The following is a 20298-nucleotide window of genomic DNA, read 5'->3' as shown; positions in this document are numbered from 1 at the left end:
AAAGCTCAAAAGAACGGATTGCTTCATTGGTTCGAAAAGTGATGGTCGATCCTAAGCTCGCGAGGCCATCTGCAATAGGGTTACCTTCTCTCTTACGTGAGCCAATTGTACTTCTTCGAATTGACAGATTAAGGAGGTAGCAATTTCTTGATATGGCACCAACTTTTCATCTTTGACTTGCCATTCTCCATTCACTTGATTTATAATAAGCTGAGAGTTGCCGAAGGCATTCACTCTTTTCACTTGAAAACTCAATAAAGAACGAAGTCCTTGTATGAGGGCTTCATATTCAGCCATGTTATGGGTACATGGAAAAATCAAGTTTCAAAGAGTACGGGATCATTTCGCTTTCTGAAGTGATGAGTAAGATGCCTATGCCTGCTCCCATCACATTTCTGGACCCGTCAAAGTACATCTTCCTTGTCGGAACCGTTTCCAATCTTAGTACATGTTCATCTGGAAGCTCATCATTTGTTCTGATTTCTTCGTACTGAGGGAAGTCTGCTAACTGATCAACAATTGTTTGTCCTTTGATTGACTTTGGAGACACATATTCAAGATCATATTGCATCAACAGAACTTGCCATTTTGCGATACGCCCATTAAGGAATGGTTGTTCCAAGATGTACTTGAGAGGATTTAGTTTGGAGAGTATCTTGACCTCACAAGCTAATAAATAATGTCTCAACTTCTGACACATCCAAACCAATGCCAAACAAGTTTTCTCTATTGGAGAGTACTTCTTTTCGTACTGAACAAAAGTCTTGCTAATGTAATAGATTGCATATTCAATGCGACTTCCTTCATCATATTGTGCCAAAAATCCGCCACATGCTGACTCATTCACTGTGATGTAAAGCAGCAGTGGTCTACCCAACGTTGGTGGTTTTAGAATTGGTGGATTTAGAAGGTATTTCTTGATCCTTTCGAATGACTGTTGGCATTCAAAACCCCATTCAAACTTGACACCTTTCTTCAATAGCTGGTTGAATGGCTCGCATCTCATGGCCAGATTGGAAATGAATCATCTGATGGATTGGATTCGTCCTTGCAAGCTTCGCAACTCCTTGATATTGGTAGGTGGTGGCATATCGATTATTGCCTTAGCTTTTGTAAGATCCATTTCAATTCCCTTCTTACTGACCATGAAACCCAACAGTTTGCCTGACTCAACCCCGAACACACATTTTTGAGGATTCAGGCGAAGCTTGTACTGTAAAAGCCTCTCGAATACTTGGGCAAGAGTTTCAATGTGATCTTCTCTTGTCTTGGATTTGATCAATATGTCATCGATATATGCATCCATGATTTTATGCATCTGGTCATGGAAGATGGCAGCCATAGCTCTTTGATAGGTTGCTCCAGCATTCTTCAACCCAAATGGCATTATCGTGTAACAAAAAGTACCCCAGGGTGTAGTAAAAGCGGTCTTAGGTTGATCTTTGACTGCTAATTTGATTTGATTATATCCCGAATATCCATCCATGAAAGAAAACATTGCATGGCCTGTAGTACTGTCTACCAATAGATCAATGTTTGGAAGAGGATAATCATCCTTCAGTGTGGCTTTGTTCAAGTCTCGAAAGTCGATGCACAACCTAACTTTGCCATTTTTCTTGGGAACCACCACGATGTTCACCAACCATTCGGGGCAATCGATGGCACGAATGAATTTTGCCTTTAGCAGGTCCTCTAGTCCTTCTTTTACAGGGCCTTCTAGTCGAGGGTCAAGCTTGCGCAATTTTTGCTTAATCGGCTTGCAATTAGGATTTAAGGGCAAACGGTGTTCAACCAATTGGGGGTCTAAGCCTGGCATATCTTCATAAGTCCAAGCAAAAGCTTCTTGGTTACTTATAAGAAAGTCCACCAATCTTTTCTTCTCATTCACTGACAAACTGGTGCCAATTTGAAGAATTTTAGGATCTTCACTTGTTCCAATATTAATGTCTTCAATTGGATCATTCACCAAAGACGAGGGATGTTCTTGTTTCTGAATCTGAGTGAATTCTGGTAATTCTGACTCGGGTATTGCCATATGTTCCATTTCACCGACTGCTTGTTCGATAAATGCTTTCCGGGGGGACTTTCGTGGAAAAAGAATAAACTGAGACATATTGAGTTCCGACATCCTGTAAAGAGGATAAAGGAAAGAGTTGGACGAAATTGACAAAAAAAAAAAAAAAAAATTACTTGCATTTGCATATATATAAAAAAAAAGGTTCTTAGTTCATAGAATGAGTTCTCTCATGAGACGAGACAAAAAGATGTTCAAAATTACAAAATTCATGGGAGGATTTTGAAACAAAAGTGAATACTATTAGCCCCCAAGATCTTCTTCAAATTCCTTCATGATATCCCAGTCCTCTCATGTTCATCTGAAAAGAGATGCTAATCGGTTGCAAGATGCCATCTTCATTTTTCCCAAGGCCAGTGAATGGACGGTAGCCACATTTCAGAAGCAACTGAAAACCCTTGGGGTTTTTCATGAAATGAACATACAATAGGTGTTATTGATAACTTTCACGATTTCTTGAAATAGTATAAGCATTCCCAGATGGTTCCTCTATCTCCATTTTCTGCATCCATTCTTCCAAAGGTCTGTCATTTGCTGTTCTTATGCTCGGTACATCTACCGGATCAATTGGCCTAGGGAGCATATGTTGCCTCAACCTCTTGACCGGATCCTCAGCACGGACAGTTATGACTGATGGACCAAATTCCATTTCAGGCATTGATGAAGAGTGGATGGGATCCCTCGTACTTGATGGATCCAAGGTCGTCCCAAAAGCAGGTTGTATGATGGTGGTACATCTACCACATGAAATACAATACAATGGCTAGTATTTTCAATGATCACATTCATGTCGAGGGTACCTTTGCTGTTCATGCCTCGGCCATCGTATCCGTAGATCTTGGTATTATCAGAACGATATTTGTTTTCACGAAACCCCAATGTTTTAGCCATGAGATCAGGACAAATATTCAAACCACTTCCTCCATCAATCAAAACATGTGGCACCATTATCCCATTGACCTGAACAACGATGTAAAGAGCATCTTCATGGAAATATCCCCATTTTGAGAGGTCTTTTTCTTAGAAGGTAATTGACTGATTTTTAGAAGCTTGAATCGAGTCTCCCTCATCCATACGTTCTTTCAAGGGGAGAACGTCCAAATAGCATGGATCTTCATCTGAGGAGTCATTTGATGATTCATCGCCTTGTAAGATAAAAGTCTTTGGAATCATAGGAAGTTTCTTGGGCAAACTTTCTATCCTGCCATTCATCATAGCAATGAAATCTAGAGGTTCCTTACCTTGGTCTACCACCATGACTTTGTGTGAGCTGCTCCCAATATAAGGTCGAATGTGCTCTTGTGGATGGTACAGAAGTGGAGTGCCTGTAGTGATCATGGCCACTGCCGCCTTTCCGTGGTCAGGGAATGGATTCCTTAGTATCTCAGGGGTGTTATCATCACAAATCTTGAGATCTTTGTTGATGAAGTCTTGAATAATGTTTTTGAGGACAAAACAATCCTCAGTGTCATGATCAGGGGTACGATGAAACTTGCACAGTTTTTCTTTATTTCCTCCCATCATTTTTGGAGGCTCTGATACTTTTGGCAAAACGATAGTTCCTTTGGCGAGAAGGTATTCCAGGATCTTCTCCCGAGACTGGCTCAGAGGAGTGAATTTCCGGTCGTAGCTCCAACCTGGGTGTTTGTTTTTCCTTTCATCGTCGCCTTTGAGAAACTGCGTGTTCTTCTTGAAACTGACGTCCTTGTCATGCTTGTAGTTATTGCCATAGTTCTTTCTAATACCAGCATTGGCTATGAAGTGTGCGGGCAACTGTGTCCTTCCTCCTTTCTTTCCATCTTCTTTGTACTTAGGAGCAATAATTCCATCAAAATCTCCTTCCTCAATTCCTTCTTCTATCGAGTTTGCTTGTTCAATCAACTCAGCAAAGGTTTTGATCGGGGCATTGCAGATGAGACTTTTCAAGGGTTGGGCAAGATTTTTCCTAATGAGTGACAAGGCTTGTGTCTCAGAAATGGGCTCCTTCATCTTATTGCATTGCATTCTCCATTTTTGGATGAATTCTCGAGCCTTTTCTCCCTGTTTCTGACGAAGACTGCAAATGGTACTGAGGGTTGGAGCCATGGGAGCATTTTGTTCGAATCTTTCAACAAACATGTTAATCAACTTGTCAAACTCCTTCAGCTCGATTGGATTGATATTTTCTTTATACCATTGTGCGGCAATGCCTTCAAGACTTCTTGGAAAATATCGGAACAAAGCTCTGTTATTTGTCAGAATTTTGTAGCAATCATTAAAAAAGGTTGAAAGATGAACGTGTGGACAAGTGGTTCCATCATATCTGATGAATTATCTGGGCAAGCCTTTCACGTCTTCGTCTCCTTCAATGTCAAGGTAGTAGTCCTCACATGAGTATGAACGTTTCCCCTTCCCCCTAAGCTCAAGATTGTTCATTCTTTTCTCCATTTCGTAGAATCTGCGCTTAGTCGGACTTTCATCATCACTTGATTCGACCAATTTTGGCTTGGTCTTTTTCTTCTTGCCCTTGATCTCCTTTACTTTTTCTTCAGAACTCTCACTGTCTGAGCTGCTGCTAGTGATGTATTTCTTTGTCTTTTTTACTTTCTTGGTAGGTTTTCTCTTCCTTTTGGGCTTCTCTTCCGAACTTTCAGTGGTGATAGGACTGGGTGAGCTGTTTTCTATCATAACATCTTTTCTCTTTTTATTTTTCTTTGTTGTCTTTTTCTTTTTGAGAGAAAACAGTTCGGGTTTTTCTTCCTTACTAGTTGTCGAATCTGAACCCAAATGGTCTTCATCCTGATTTTCAACAAAAGACTTGTTTTTCTTCTTTCTTTTTTGCGTGGCTGTCTTTTCATTGTCTGGCTCTGGAGTAACCATCAAGGCCTTTTGCTCTTCTTGCTCTTTCATGAATCGCTCTATGAACAAACGGAACATATAGTAAGCTTCTGGCTCGATTGCTGGGAGGCCAAGTGTTTCTGGACGGAGTTCAGAGGATGAAGCCTCGTTTTGAGGAGTCTGCTTAGCTTGCGATCTAGTTTCAACCATCTTGTTGGCTTTCAAGTATTTACCTTATGACATAAAAAAATAGAGTTATTGGACGGAAATGATGACAAAATGAAGGTTCATGTTGCATTACAAGTTTTTAAAAGTTACATCCAAAGATACTAATAAAGATGACAACGACAGAAGGAATACAAAGTTGACAACATAAAACTTTTTAGGGAAGGATGGATGGTGGTCGGTTGGCATCCCACCACTCAACATATTCCTTCTTCACCACTGGGCCTATGAACCAAGTGTATGATATTTGTGTCTTCCATTCTTGTCGAGCTACTGCAAACAATGCTGTCCATTGAGGAGAACTAAGGTCAAATTCGGGAATAGCTCCAATTGGTGCATGCACAGAGACCATCTTCTGCCTTTGAGAGAACTGTCTCATACATCTATCAGCACAATAATCAACTATGAAGTAAGGGCCCAAGAGTGTCGTACGCCCATGATGATGGTGAGTGTATCGGGGTAGGCTCTGCCGACGATCACAATAATCCCAAATGATCTCTCATTCATTCAATTGCTCGATCAAACGACTGTATTGCTTCAAGGTTGTCAATGATCCATCAGTGTTTCTGAATAGACTGGCTTGGGGTCCCGCATGCTTGAGGAACCACAATTGTAAAGCATATGTGCATCCTTCTATGAAGTCGATATCTCCAATGGTAAAACGGGTGTGTCCTCGGTAAAGGAAGGCTAAGGCTGTCATTGCTACTGACAAGTGTCGGGTCCCTCCATGCCCCCATACTCGAAAAAGTTGGGCAATACGGAAATCTAAAAGGTCACTTCCATTGGTAAAAAGGGTCACTCTTACTGTGCAGAGCATCATACAATGTTTAATTCTCCCTATGGCTTTTCGAGGTAGGGTAGAAGGTTCAACATAGGTTCCAAATTCTTCATACAAATTTTTCATGTTGATGCTTTGATTTTCATGGTTTTCTACTAAAGGCCAAGTTTTCCGTCCAGTAAAGTGAGCAATGAGGTCATTTGCATTGACCTTGGTTGGGTTCATAAGGAATTGTTTTTCCAATAGATCATTTGGGTCACAAGTTGGGGTAGGGAGGCCTAGTATTTCGACAAATTCATCTAGTAATATTGTCATTTCTCCCCATGGAAACCAAAAAGAGGAGGTCCTTGGGTTCCAACGCTCGGCGATTGCATGTACTAAATTTCCATTAACTGACTGCATTCCTCCAGCTGCCACTGTCTCTAGCCTACATTCTTCAAAGTAAGAAGGAAACATCCGAGAGAAGGTGGGATGCCAAGTCCGATACCATTCGGGAGCCAAATGTTGAGACTCAAGAGAAATGTAGGTGAACCGTTTGGGACCTTCCCCAAAGAGGATGTGATCATAAGGGAATGTGACACCACGTTGAATGATGACTCTAAAAGATAAAAATTGAATTAGTGGAAAACATTGACTAGGTTGACAAAAACAATATGAGGTAGATGTGTGGAATGAGGTTGCAAATCATCACATAAGGTTTCACGCACATCAACATCTATCATGAAATAATTTTTTTTTTTTTTTAGAAAATTGGGTATAGGAACCTAATTGAGATAATTTTGTGTCACGATAATCCGATATCAAGTTATGCTTATATACCTTAGCCAAATGGCTTAGTACGAGCATAAATTCTTCCTTAGGCAACTAAGGGTAGAGTTCATCAACTTCTTCTTGATCACTCGTCGATATACCATAAATTACTACTCATGGTACTAACGAGGGGGCGTTCCCGCCCAAGGTGTGGTCTAGTTGTAAGGCTTAGTCTTGTGCTACCGCCAAAGACCATGCCCAGCAACATGATGACCGGGACAAATAGGTATGAGGAATTTTGAAATATGATAAATCATATAAATTGAGTTGTCTCTAATGCAATGTTGCCTAAGTTTGAAGATTAAAATAGAAGAGCAAACATGGCTTTCAAACAACTCCTAAATTGAGAAGGGTGGTATGTGATCATAAATATGTGTGAACATGATTGATCATTCTCAATTAGTCCTATGTGCAAGAAAACATTCACAATCATCAAACAATGCAATGAAATGCCAATGGGGTCGAGGCCAAAATAGGGGACATGCTTTATCATTGGCAATACATGAGATGTTCAAATTAGTGAAAATGCATCAATAATCATAGCCAAACGATGACGGGTCCCATCACGATCGCCATCTGTTTGCATCCCAAAATTTTCATTGGTTTTGGAGTGCTCCAGAAAAATAAGGTTTTTGTTTTGAAAGAGGAAAGAAAGGGACTCGCCCGTCGGTACGAGGATCGACCGTTCCCGGTGCCTTTACCGGGGGTAATCAACCCAAGGACTATGTTTATCATTGATGCATTTCGTTTTAACTTAAACATCTTTTTGATTCTATATGCAGTGTAGAAAATATTGAAAGTTTGGAGTTTCAAACTTTTGAAAGGGTTTTTGAAAAATTGTTTGAAAATGTGAAATGTTTTGAGGAAAAAGTGAAACTAGTAAATATCATTTGAAAAACTTGTGAAAGCATTTTGAAATCACTTTAGTGTTCTCTTAAGACTTTAAGTAGGTTTGAGATTTTGCTCTAATTCGGTTACCACCTAGCTAGAGCTCCATCCCTTCTTGCTTAAGTTCCTTTGGAGAGGTGCTTGTGATCATAAATGAAATAAAGTGGGTGAGAATGCATGGATGCATTTACCCTATATGATTGAAAAAAATGTAAAACATTCCTACCACAAAGGAAAAGTTTTTGAAAAGGGATAGAGATTGTAGACCATCAAGCATGATTCCAATATTGGGTCATTACTTGGTTTGTGGTCTTATTGAAGTTGGTAAATAGAAAGTTCATGAGGTGAGAATGTTAAAAAGAATACAAGAGATAAAACACTCTTATGAAAGGAAAGAAAGATATAAAGAAAGACATGCATACATGTGTACATACCATCACATATACACATATATGAAAGTTTAAGAGAAAAAGATGTATTGATTCGAAGAGAAATAGAGATTTTAGAGGAAAAGAAAAATATCATACGCATATATGGGTATGAGAAATGTTATAAGAGAAGATATTGGTCTTGAAAAGAGGAATAAATATTTGAAAGAGAGGAGATGGAGCACATGTACATACGTATTCATGCACATATGAAAATTTATAAAATAGAAAGTGAAAGCATAGAGAGAGAAAGATGGGGGTCATCATGTTGGCATAAATGTATATAACATGGGTATACATCCATACCTTCACAAGATTAGAAAAATCAAAGAACAACTTAAAATTACCAACTTCAAGTTTGATGTGGGCCGGAGGGGAGCTTGGACTCATGCAAGAGTTTAAGCTAAGTCCCTAAGGCCATGTTAGAAGATTCTTTTTTAAAATGTTTTGAAAAATATGATTCATATAAGTATAGAATGTTATTATTTAGTTTGTTGTAAGGGATATATTTCTTCTACCATTGAGTATGGAAGAAAACAAGCAACATAACGAGGCACTCGTTAGGGTTCCTAATGTGATGATTAAGAAGGAAACTAGCGCAAAATGACATGGAAATGCATATTAACATGTACATTTTCGTGAGGGTTTATTCCGGGTTGGACAAGTCCCAACCTCAAAAATTAATATGAAAATAAAGAGTCCCCAAACCACACTCTCATTCCCGACATGCATTCACATGTAAGTAAAGAACCAAACAACTATGCATGCATAATATATAGATAACATTCAAGGAAGGAAAGAAAGAAAAATGATGATGGAAAAAGCAAAGTTCAAGTAGGAGGGAAGATATGATGTAACTATGAATTGATATACTACCTCATCTTCTCATGTTCCCGGTGCACTTGAGTATAGCCTCTTGACTCTAAAATAGAGATTGAGAGCTATTTCTTTTGGCCATGGAGAAATGAGGAAGAGAGAAAAATAAGAGGAAACAAAAGAACAAAAAAAAATGTATTCATGAAAAGAAAGAACATGATTAAAATGAAATATCATTTCATCTTTCCATGCTCCCGGTGCACTTTGAGTATAGCCTCTTGTCTCTAAAAAGAGATTTTGAGCTACCTTCTTTAACCGTGGGGAGATGAAGATAAGGAGAAAATGTAGAAAGAGAAACAATGTTATATTTAATAAAAGAGAAAGCATGCTTCAATCATGAAATGAAAGATCCTCTCATCTTTTCATGCTCCCAATGCACTTGAGCATAGCCTCTTGTCTCTAAAAAGAGATTGAGGGCTATCTCCTTTGGTCATGGAAAGAGGAGGAAGAGAAAAAAGAAAATAACAAGAACAAGACTATATTGAAGAATGAAATAACAATAACAACAAAATATATTTATTAAGGAAAAGAACAACGACAACAAGAGACAAGAACAACAACAATATCATCTCATCTTCTCATGCTCCCGGTGCATTTGAGCATAGCCTCTTGTCTCTAAAAAGAGGTTGAGTGCTATCTCCTTTGGCCATGGGGAGATGAAGATGAGAAGAGAAAATGAAAACAACAACAAGACTATGTTTAAAAAAAAGAAATAACATAATAATAAGAATATTAATGAAAAGAAAGAAGAGAGAAATGAGAGGGATGAAGATTACATACCTCTAATGAGAAATGATCTAAGGAAGATGAACACCTTCACTTGAAGATCCTCTTTTGAATGAAGCTCCAAAAGTGCTTGCTCTAAATTGGAGAAGGAAATGGAAAGAGGAAGAGGGAGAGAGAGAGAGCTCAAGAGAAACTCTAAGTCTTCAAGTGAGAATACAATAGAGTTTCTCTCAAGGACCAATCTTGCCCAAGAGGGAGGATATGGGGGGGTATTTATAGAGGATTTTGGAGCCAAAACCCAAAATTTGAATTTTTTGACTTAAAAAGACTAAAATCACCATCCAAAAAGAGATTTTTTTGGCCAAAAGGAAGGGCAAATCGGTCTTGTCCACCCAAAAAGACTAAAATTACCCTCTAAAAGGATGTTTTTTGGTCAAAAGGAGGGGTAAATTGGTCTTGTTTACCAAAAAGACTAAAATCACCCTCTAAAAGGAGGTTTTTTGGTCAAAAAGAGGGGCAAATCGGTCTTGTTTAAAAAAGACTAAAATCACCCTCTAAAAGGAGGTTTTTTGATAAAAAGAAGGGGCAAATCGGTCTTGTTTAAAAAAAGACTAAAATCACCCTCTAAAAGGAGGGGCAAATCGGTCTTGTTTAAAAAAAGACTAAAATCACCCTCTAAAAGGAGGTTTTTGGTCAAAAGAAAGGGCAAATTAGTCTTAAATGATTGATTTGGATCTGAACTTGGGTTTTGGATCTAAAATTAGTATTTTGGATTTAATTTGGATCTGAGAGTAGTATTTTGGATTTAATTTGGATCTGAAAGTTGTATTTTGAAAATCTTGTGCCTAAATTTGAATTTCGCACTTGGATAAAATATCATAGTCCTTTAGAAAAATTTGGGGTGATTACAGTCCCCCTCCAATGATGAACGTAACAACCAATTAGTTGAGCTCACTAGGTCCCATCACATGGTAACAAGATCCCAAGATGGAACCCGACGGCCTATTATCTTCACCTACTTGACCCAAACCACTCCTGAAACTGAACCTACTTCTCTAAAAGAGGCCCAACAAGACCACAACTAGGTTAATGCTATGCAAAGCGAGATGGATGCACAAAAATGAAACATGGGATCTTGTGCTGAGACAGCCTCACTTTAACATTATTGGATGCAGATGAGTCTACAAAATCAAGCGTCATTTTGATGGTACTATAACAAGATATAAGGTCAGATTAGTGGCCAAAGGATTTAATCAAAGAGAAGGAGTAGTTTACTTTGATACTTTCAGTCCGGTTGTCAAACCAACCACTATTCGACTTGTTTTGTCTATTGCCTTTAGTTGTGGATTGTACATTCAACAACTTGATGTCAATCATGTCTTCTTTCACGTAACATTGAAAAAAGAGGTTTTTATGATTCAGCCACCAGGGTTTGAAAATTCAGAGTTGCCTAATCATATTTGCAAACTCAAAAAATCTCTTTACATACTCAAACAAGCTTCCAGAGCTTGGTTTGACAGCTTGAAGCAGTTTCTTATCAGTGAAGAACTTCAGAAATCACAATCTGATTCGTCACTTTTTATTCACAATTCTGGTTCCAGCACTATTTATTTCTTGATCTATGTCGATGACATTATTTTGACTAGCAGCTCCAAGACAGAAATACACAATTTTTTTAGCAGAGGTTGGACAACACTTCTCCCTCAAAGATCTAGGACAAATCCACTACTTCCTTGGAATTGAGGTACCCTTCAACAAAGATAATCTTGTTCTCTCGCAAAAGAAATATATTCTTGATGTACTTAGCAAAACTGGGATGGAAAAATGTAAAGATGTTGTTACACCTATTGTTCCCAACTTACCCCTCTCATGACATGAAGGAGAGAGACTCATGGATGCTACTCTTTATAGGAGCATTGTTGGAGTCTTGCAATATGTCACTCTCACTCGACTTGATATTACCTTTGTTGTTAATAAAGCAAGCCAATTTATGCATGATCCTACCGATCTTCACTGGGGTGATGTCAAATGCATTCTTCGGTATCTACAAGGCACGAGCACATATGGTCTTCAAATTCGAAGAAACCAGTCTATAACATTGGAATCATATGCACATGCCGATTGGGCTGGTTGCCCAAATGACTGACGATCAACCAGTGGATTTGTTACTTTGCTTGGAAGAAATATTATTTCTTGTGGATCAACTAAACAACATATTGTAACACGTTCAAGCACCGAAGCTGAATATAAAGCCATTGCGATTGCCGCTTCCGAAATTATTTGGTTGAAATATCTTCTCAAGGAACTCAAGGTTGACGTTATGGGACCACCGATACTTAAATGTGATAATCTTGGAACTACTTACCTTGCAGCCAATCCTATTTTTCATGCAAGAACAAAACATATTGAAATAGATTTTCACTTTGTTAAAGAGAAAGTCGCCAAAAAGGAAATTCAAATTGAATTCATCACCTCACAAGAACAGTTGACTAATATCTTGACCAAAGCATTGGCTGGACCATAGTTTCATTGTCCGTGGAGCAAGCTTAATCTCATTGACACCAAGATCAGCTTGAGGGGGAATGATAAGATGATCTACAATAATGAAGGAGAGGATATGATCTACGGTTACACCAACCCAGTGTTATCCAAAACTGAACAATCTCCTCTTGATAAGGAAAGAATTATTTCTAAAACAGTCTCCTGTAATCTTGCCAAAGTCTATTGTGTAAATCCAGATCCTAAAATCAAGGATCTCGATTGTACATAGTAACTATAAATATTTGTACTCTCTTGGTTGAATTATTGAAGAATAGAAGAGAGTGTCTTTCCTGTGGATGTAGGCTGAGTTTAGCCGAATCACATTACATCTATGTTCTTCCCCTTCTCTTAAGTTCGTGTGCTCTTCTCTTAACTGCTTGGAATGATTTGTTAGAAGAAAATGCCTACCAGAGGCCGCGATTAGGGCATCAATCCTCAACACCCAATTCAGAAACGTGAAAGATCGAGAGAGAGAGGCACACACAGCATTCAATGGGTTTCGACAGACAAGCTTTCGTCGGGCGGCTGGCCGACTAGTTTTTGGTGCACTCTATTGGATGCAGACGGGAGAGAGTGCACCAAAATACTTTTGGTTTTTGTGGGCAGCTGAAGCTTTCTGGTGCTTAGTGATTTATAGCCAAACTCTTCTCTCTAGTGCTTGGGGAAAGGACGCCAATCCGCTTCTTCAAAGGAAAAGTGCCATTGACATAGTTATGGTGCTGATTTAAGGGTGGCCAGTGGGTCCATCTCTGGCTCTTATTTGGTAGGCACCAAAAACTTTAAGTGGCGATCCACCTTGTTAGCACAGTGATTCCATCAAAACAAATGCGCTTTCCTGGTTAGCACCTGGTATGATCTTAGCGCCATTTCTGTCTACTTATGTTGTAGTGAGTTGCTAGGGCTGTCATTGTGTTCTACTTAATTTTGCTTCTGTTATTTGGTTCTCCTGCTGTTACAAGGTTCTGTCACCAAGTTCATCACTGTTGTTTGGGTCACCACGATCTATTTTGCATTGATCTTTGGTTCTACTTTTGTAATTGTGGATGGCTTCTTCACTGCTTACGTTATTACTGTACTTGGTTTACTTTTTGCACTAAAGGTATTTTTAGTGCTTGTGTGTGGATGTAGTCCCCTACTACCTTGTTAGGGTTTTTGTTAATAAGGTTGAGACAATATTTTTCTCTCTCGCTCTCTTTATGGATCCAATATTTGCATGTGCAAATATTAAAAGAAACTTCATGCACGAGTATTTCACTCCCTTAAGCAAATTTGTTTACTAGTGGATGTTGCATATTTTTGTGATGAAAAGTCCAAAAGTACAAGAGGAGAGAGAGAGAGAGAGAGAGAGATGCATCGGGAGAATACAAGCTTAACCAGGATTCAGTATAAGTTCACGCTTGCTGGGCTAAGCTATTCCACTCCACGTTGGACCTACTAAATTAAGCTCTGGATAGAAATTTGATTACAAAATTTGAAATGTTATAACATTTTGGACCTTTTTGGATAACACCCTTATAAAAACTGTTTTTTTTTAAATTGTTTTAAAAAAATTGCTTTTAATCATTTTTAAAAATTAGTTTGTACATTTGGATGTCATATCTAAAACTCATTTGTTTGTCAATAATCTTGGGTGCCAGATTATTCAATCCTTTTTTTAAAAAGGAGGTTTTCTCCAAAATGATTTTCTCGAAAACATGATTTTGATGCCTTCCAAACATTCCAAAGAAATGTTTTTGAAGGCAAAAAGTTGTTTCAAAAAATCTATTTTAGTTTGAATGACATAAGTTATTTTGAAAAAATTGGTTTTATAAAAAAACGATTTTTTAAATCGATGACACACCTAAAACTCATCTTTTTGCAAATAACCTGGCGACCAGATTCTTCAAAAAACAAACACTTTGATGTCGACCAAGCAGTTGTTTGGGAAGTAAAAAACTGTTTGGCCATTAAAAATTTGATTGGAAGTGTCATCCATACGCTACCTTTAATTTAAATTGGAAAGCATAAGACATTCAATCTATTTTGCATGAGACAATTCTTTACCTGATTTGATAAAAAACCACAACTTTTAAAAATATTATTTTTCTTTCTACCTTTTCATTAAATTAGCAGTAAAGGAGTGAAGGACATTTAATTTAATAAAAAATGTTTTTCATAATTTTTTGTTTGTTTTTAATTTTGTCTTTACAAAAAAAAAAATCATATAAATTTAAAGGCATTTTAATCATAAGACCCATATAACTAGATTCCCATCACAGCGCATGTGGATGTGCATGTGCGCCTCAGAGAGACGCGTCCATTCTTTGTCTCTCCATAATGCATGTGCAAGGGCGCCGACAAAAGCTAATCACTTAAGAGAATATGAAAGTTTTCATAAAACTTGTTTTGTTGAAATATGAGGCGTACGAAGCATTTAGGTGACGCTCTGTAACTCAGTTTTCAGAAAAATATAATTTTAATAAGATGCCTCTTTTTAAAAGGGCGTAAATAACTTGACCCCTCGTTCCAAACACCAGGCTTCAAAAACTAACTAAAAAAATCAAATTATCATGAAACTTGATGCCTATTAAATGTACTTTCTCATTATGTCATCCAAAAACGATTTTAAGTAAGTGTTTGGGTGACGCCCATGAAACCATGTTTTGGAAACAAGAGGTTTAGAGTTTTAAACATTTATGAAGAAAATCATGATTTGTCAACAAAACTAAAACTTGGTTTTGTAAAAAGTAAGGGTGGGCGTTCGGCCGGGCCAGCCCGGGAAAAACCTGGCCCGGCCCGACCGGTTTAGTTCGTTTAGATTAAAAAATTATTTTTTATTTTTTTATTTTAATAATATATATTTATTATTAATAAATCAATTTTATATTTTAAAAAATATTTTATAATTAAAAAAATATTTTTAAATTTTAAATAGGCCGAGCCCGAGTCGAAATCCGCTATAAGCTGGGGCCGGCCCAGTAAAAGGGTGGGAAGAACCGCAACCCTAGTAAGAGGCTAGGGTGTGAAGAACCGCAACCCTAATAAGGTGTGAAGAACCGCAACCCCCTCAAGTTAATCATAAAAACTAAGTTTTTAATGTTACCACCGAAACAAATAAACCAAATTTTCAGAACCATTGTATCACCAACCATTTTTTTTTTTTTTTTTTGAAAAGAAGTAAAGAAAGATGGTGAAAAAGTCTAAACTATTCATTACTTCGTAAAAAAAAAAAATGCATCGCATGTTTATACTGGTTGCATAAAAGCACAATCTCACCAAAATTCTGATGATGTTTTGGTAATTTCGTACCTCCGTGCACCAGGCACAGCTGGTGCCGAATCGAATGGCCGGGCCTCTATTGACAAAAAAAGTCCTCTCTTAAATGCTGAAAATGAGCTTGTCAAGGAACACTAACATGCATAATTGCCGCGGTAAAATAGGAAATGTTGATAAACAAGTACTTTTGAGAAGAAAATGAAAATATTCCCTACCTATTTTAAAATGAACGACGTAGCACCCCCACAACACCCTCGGCTTACACGACGGATCCTCTCCATCTCTGTTCCCTCTCGCTGTATCTCTTCTCCTCTCCTGGAGGAGTGTTTGCTCAGTAAGCAACACGTCTATGGCGTCCATCGGTCTGGTTTCCCGCACCACCATCCATCTTCCAGAGAAGACAGAAAGATCAAGATGGGAACTAACAGTCACGGAGGTGGCCATGCTCCCTCTGCACTACATTCAGAAGGGCCTCCTCTACCCCAAGCCCTCTACTGCTTTTGATGCCGTTGTTCAGCGCCTCCAGACCTCCCTCTCCCACTGCCTCCTCCATTTCCCCTTTTTGTCTGGTCGGTTAGCCACTGATGCGGAGACCACCATCTTCGTTGATTGCAACGACGCCGGAGCGCAGTTCGTCGTCGCCAAGGCTGACGGTCTGCACGTCTCCGATTTGATGAACGCCGTCGACGTCCCCCTCATTGTCAGGTCCTTCTTCCCCATGGACGGCGCCATCAACTATGATGGGTACTCTCTCCCCCTTGTGGCGGTTCAGGTGATCACATTCTAGTCACAAGCTAACTCTGTTGTCGATGCTTCGTGTGTTGTTGATCTTCTTTTCTGTTGATTTTATGATATCTTATTTGGATCGAGCTCGAGATTGGCACGAGCAAGTTCATGCTCAGCCAGTTAAAGCTTTGAGCTTGACTCGACTCTATCCTACTTGGCTCGAGCATGGCTCAAGCTTAGGCTTGAGTCAGGTCGTGTCAGATCTTCATCTCGACTCGTTTAAGTTAGTTTAAGTTTTGGTGCTGAGTTAAGTTAGTGCTCAAAGAAGACTAAAAAAAAAATCCTCCATCAAAGTTTCAAATTGAAGGCCGCGAAACTGAGGGTTTTACCTTGTGAAAAACTGAAAACTCTCGCTCGAGGGTTTCAGCATCGGAAACCCTTGGACGACAGTGTCCGAAGAACTGAACACTTTGTTGAGGGTTTCTCATTGATGCCCTTGAATAACCGATTGAGGCTTGACTGAGGTGCTTGGCTGGTCTGCCCCGTGAAGGAGACATGAAGGAGAGACCTGAGAGAAAAGAAAAGGGAGGGGAGGTCGGCCTACTGTGGCACCCATCGGTTTCCGTTGCTTTGCTACGGTCTGGCGTTTACTGATGGGCCAGCGGTCGGCACCGAACTGAATGATGACTAATTAACTCTTGGTAAAAGAATGGAGGAAAGAAAAAAGATTCCGAGAAATGAAAAAAAAGAGTGAAAGAGCGTACAAACACCGAGAATGAGTTTTGTATGCTAGTTTACGTACACAACGAGAACAGGATGGAGTTTATTATCAATATTTATTTACTTCAATGGTTTAACATAGTATGCGTAAATCTAATATTTTTAGTCATGTCTTGTCGTTATCTCATATCTTGAGATAAAATCTCATATATACGCAAGAATATAAGATAGTGATTGGGTATGAGAAGATAATATGAAACAATAAGCATGAAATAACGACATGGATATATGGATATGAAATAATGATACAAGCATGATAAAAAAAAATGAAAACGTTTTGTGACTGGTGTATATTAAAAGTGACACAATCAGTTTTATGGAATCTCAAAACTCCGGCCGTGCACAAAAATTTTAAAAAATTACAAAACTGCCCTTCATTTTTGTGTGAATGGAGACGGCAGATGCCTCAAGTACCACGCATACCAGACTGAGACGATTTAATCAAGTTGAGTTAAGTGCAACTCAAAATTTTGACTCGTTTATAAGGGGAGTTTCATGTGAGCTCGAGCAGGACCAATAATAACAATACATTGGACATATTTATTTTCTTTGGAGCATATTTTAACATTTTTGGATCATGTTTATTTTATCAAGTCAACAGTTATGTGTAATTTTATTAACAGTCGTCATGTGCATTATCTGTAAAAATAGGCCTAAAGTTGAATCGTTGTTCTCAATTTTCTACTTGCGGCAAAGGACAAAAGCATTCATGATTTAGTCGACAACGTTCTACGTTCTAGCCGTCTACTTGATGTCCATCTCCCTCTCTCACCCAGAAACAATTCAATATCATAAACATCGTATGTTGATGAATAAAAATACTGATGCAGCGTCCCGTTTCCTTCCGTATAGCGCTGCACTGTCTTTTCTAAATTTTCGATTAAAAAAAAAACTTTTAACTATCTCAAAATTTTCTAATAAAAGAAAAATAGAAAATTAAAAGCCCAAGTCCGCCGGTCAGATATGAAGCGATCTGCTTTTTCAGAAGGGAGGATCGTTTTGGAAGAGCTCTTACTGAGGAGCCTATTGCGCTGTTACCGGAACTGATGTAAAAGTTGAGCCACTTGAAACGCTCATTACTCCACGAGCACTGGTTTTGTTGAAATCAACTGTTAAAAGATAGCTATAGCATTGCCTGCATTCTGGGTACATATATTGTCCTCCAGACAAGATTGCATAGACTGTGACTTGTCAGAATAATTTTTGATATTTCTACGTGGAGCTGAAATGGGAATAATATGGTTCCTGCAGTCGACATGATTTGATTTTTTGAAATTAACCATATGAAAGCAATCCCTAATAATTCAGGTCAAGCTTAACAGTAATTGGGCCGATCAGAGCAGCCTACGAGAAAACAGAAAAGTTGAAATCAAGGTCTTGTAGCTTAATTGAGTGGGTTCATAGGGGTTGAACAGGATGGAATACAACATAAGTTGAATAAATCAAGTAGATTGAGGTTCTAGATTGGCTTTCAGTTGGGAAAGAGATGTTGAAGGTGTGGATTTGGGCATATAAAAATGAGTTTTACTGGGAGTGGAATTTTAAGAATGAAACGGAATTTTGAGTTCCATGCATCTAATGAAATGCATTCATTTCAGGTAACGGAGTTGGAGGACGGTGTCTTCATAGGCTGCTCCCTCAACCACGCCACGGCCGACGGCGAGTCCTTCTGGCACTTCTTCAACTCCTGGTCCGAGCTCAATGCCGGCCGTGAAACCATATCGTGACCGCCATTGATGGAGCGAGACCAGATCTACAAGGAGCTGGACCAAGTCCGCTTCCCACTGTCTGAACACCGCATCGAAAGGTTCAAACTGCCAGCAGTCCGAGAAAGAATCTTCTGCTTCAGTTCCCAATCCATATTCCGGATCAAGGCGAAGGCCAACGAGCGCTCGAAGCTGCAGAGGGGTGAGATCTCATCGTTGCAGGCACTTGTTGGGCTCATGTGGCGGACCATAACACGGGCCCGGAAGCTCCAGGCTCACCAGACCACCACCTGAAAGTTGGCAGCCGGGCTTCGAAAGAGGCTGGACCCACCTTTGCCCCGGGAGTATTTCGGCAGTTGCATGCTATTCTTCTTGACGGAAGCCAAGGTGGGTGAGCTGCTCGGGCAGGACCTGGGTTGGGCAGCCCGAGCACTGCACGAGACCGTGTTGCGGGAAACAGCCAACAGGGGTCGGCAGCGGCTGATGAACATACAATTGTATGATGCGAATGGGTTTGAGTCCAGCAATGTTCGGGTGGCCAGCTCCCCATGGTTCGAGATGTATGGGAGCGACTTCGGGTGGGGGAAAGGGTTGGCGGTGCTCAGCGGGAGTGCCAATAAGTTTGATGGCAAAATTTCAGTCTTCCCCGGAAAAGTTGAGGGCGGGAGCATCGATCTGGAAGTCTGCCTCCTCCCTCATGTTATGGCTGCCCTGGAGTTGGATGAAGAATTATTGGATGCGCTCCTTCCTTCTTACTGAAAACTGGCTGGTTTGGATTACTACTGTCCACATGCGGAATTCGGGTTGGCATTATATTATTACAGATACATGCAGACTTTGATATCTGAGCCAGAGGGAATTTCTCTTTGAACTTTTTTTCTCCTCCCAAAACATCATAAATATTTAAATTTGATATCTATATATACTTTACCATAATCTACGTCATCAAGGTTATTGTATTCCGTAGCCTGTATCGCCCTGCCTCGCTAAACTACGCTATGGCTGAGCATTTGCTTCTACTTCTCCCATCAAGCAAAGCGAAGTTGCCTTGATCGACCTTCGAGATTCTATTGGCAACAAATATGGCCGTTGGCAGTGCTTTGCCAAAAATTTTGTGTGGTTATATGTGGAAGATGAATGGTTATCTAGATTTTTGTTTGTGAATAATATTGACAATTGGTGGCCTGTTTCATTGGCACCAAACTCCTCCCAAGCATCTGTGAAGATAGGCAATCAACCTTTGACCTTGTTGAAGCACTTCAGTCGCTCGATAAGCATTTTTCCCTTCTTTTTCTCCATCTACTGGAATGCCCACAAGAAGTTCTTATTTTTATTTTTTATTTTTTTACATGAAGCATTTGGTAGTTTCTCCCTTTCACAGTTCATTAGATTCATTAATATTTTCATTAGGGTTCTTCTCCATCAGTTTGTGCAAAACTTTTTTTATGCTACAACTACCATTGTTCGATCATCTTCTTTACTAAGGTAGTGTTTGATGGCCAGGAAAAACCCTGTAGCAGAGTAGCAGAGGGAAAAAAATCAAATCTTTAAAATTTTTTCGGTTTATCAAACGCAAAAAAAATGACCGTTGGACGTGATTTCGGAAAAATGTTTCCGGAAAGATTTTCCACCGAGAGAGGAGAAAATATTTTTCCGGGCTGTTTGTTT

At 39.2% G+C, this 20298-nt stretch overlaps 1 protein-coding gene across 1 annotated transcript in view; it reads right to left on the bottom strand.

Annotated features, from left to right (window-relative positions):
• Positions 1-15971, bottom strand: part of LOC116256224 (histone deacetylase 15-like) — a 52036-nt gene extending 36065 nt beyond the window's left edge. Inside the window, 1 exon segment of the mRNA XM_050078464.1 lies at positions 15845-15971. Within this exon segment, the coding sequence (XP_049934421.1) occupies positions 15845-15971 (127 nt within the window).
• Positions 15972-20298: the final 4327 nt, after the last annotated feature.

This window comes from Nymphaea colorata, chromosome 6, assembly GCF_008831285.2.
Source record: "Nymphaea colorata isolate Beijing-Zhang1983 chromosome 6, ASM883128v2, whole genome shotgun sequence".
NCBI classification, from domain to species: Eukaryota; Viridiplantae; Streptophyta; class Magnoliopsida; order Nymphaeales; family Nymphaeaceae; genus Nymphaea; species Nymphaea colorata.
The sequence above is the reverse complement of the archived record's forward strand: the minus strand, read 5'-3'. Positions and strand labels throughout refer to the sequence as shown.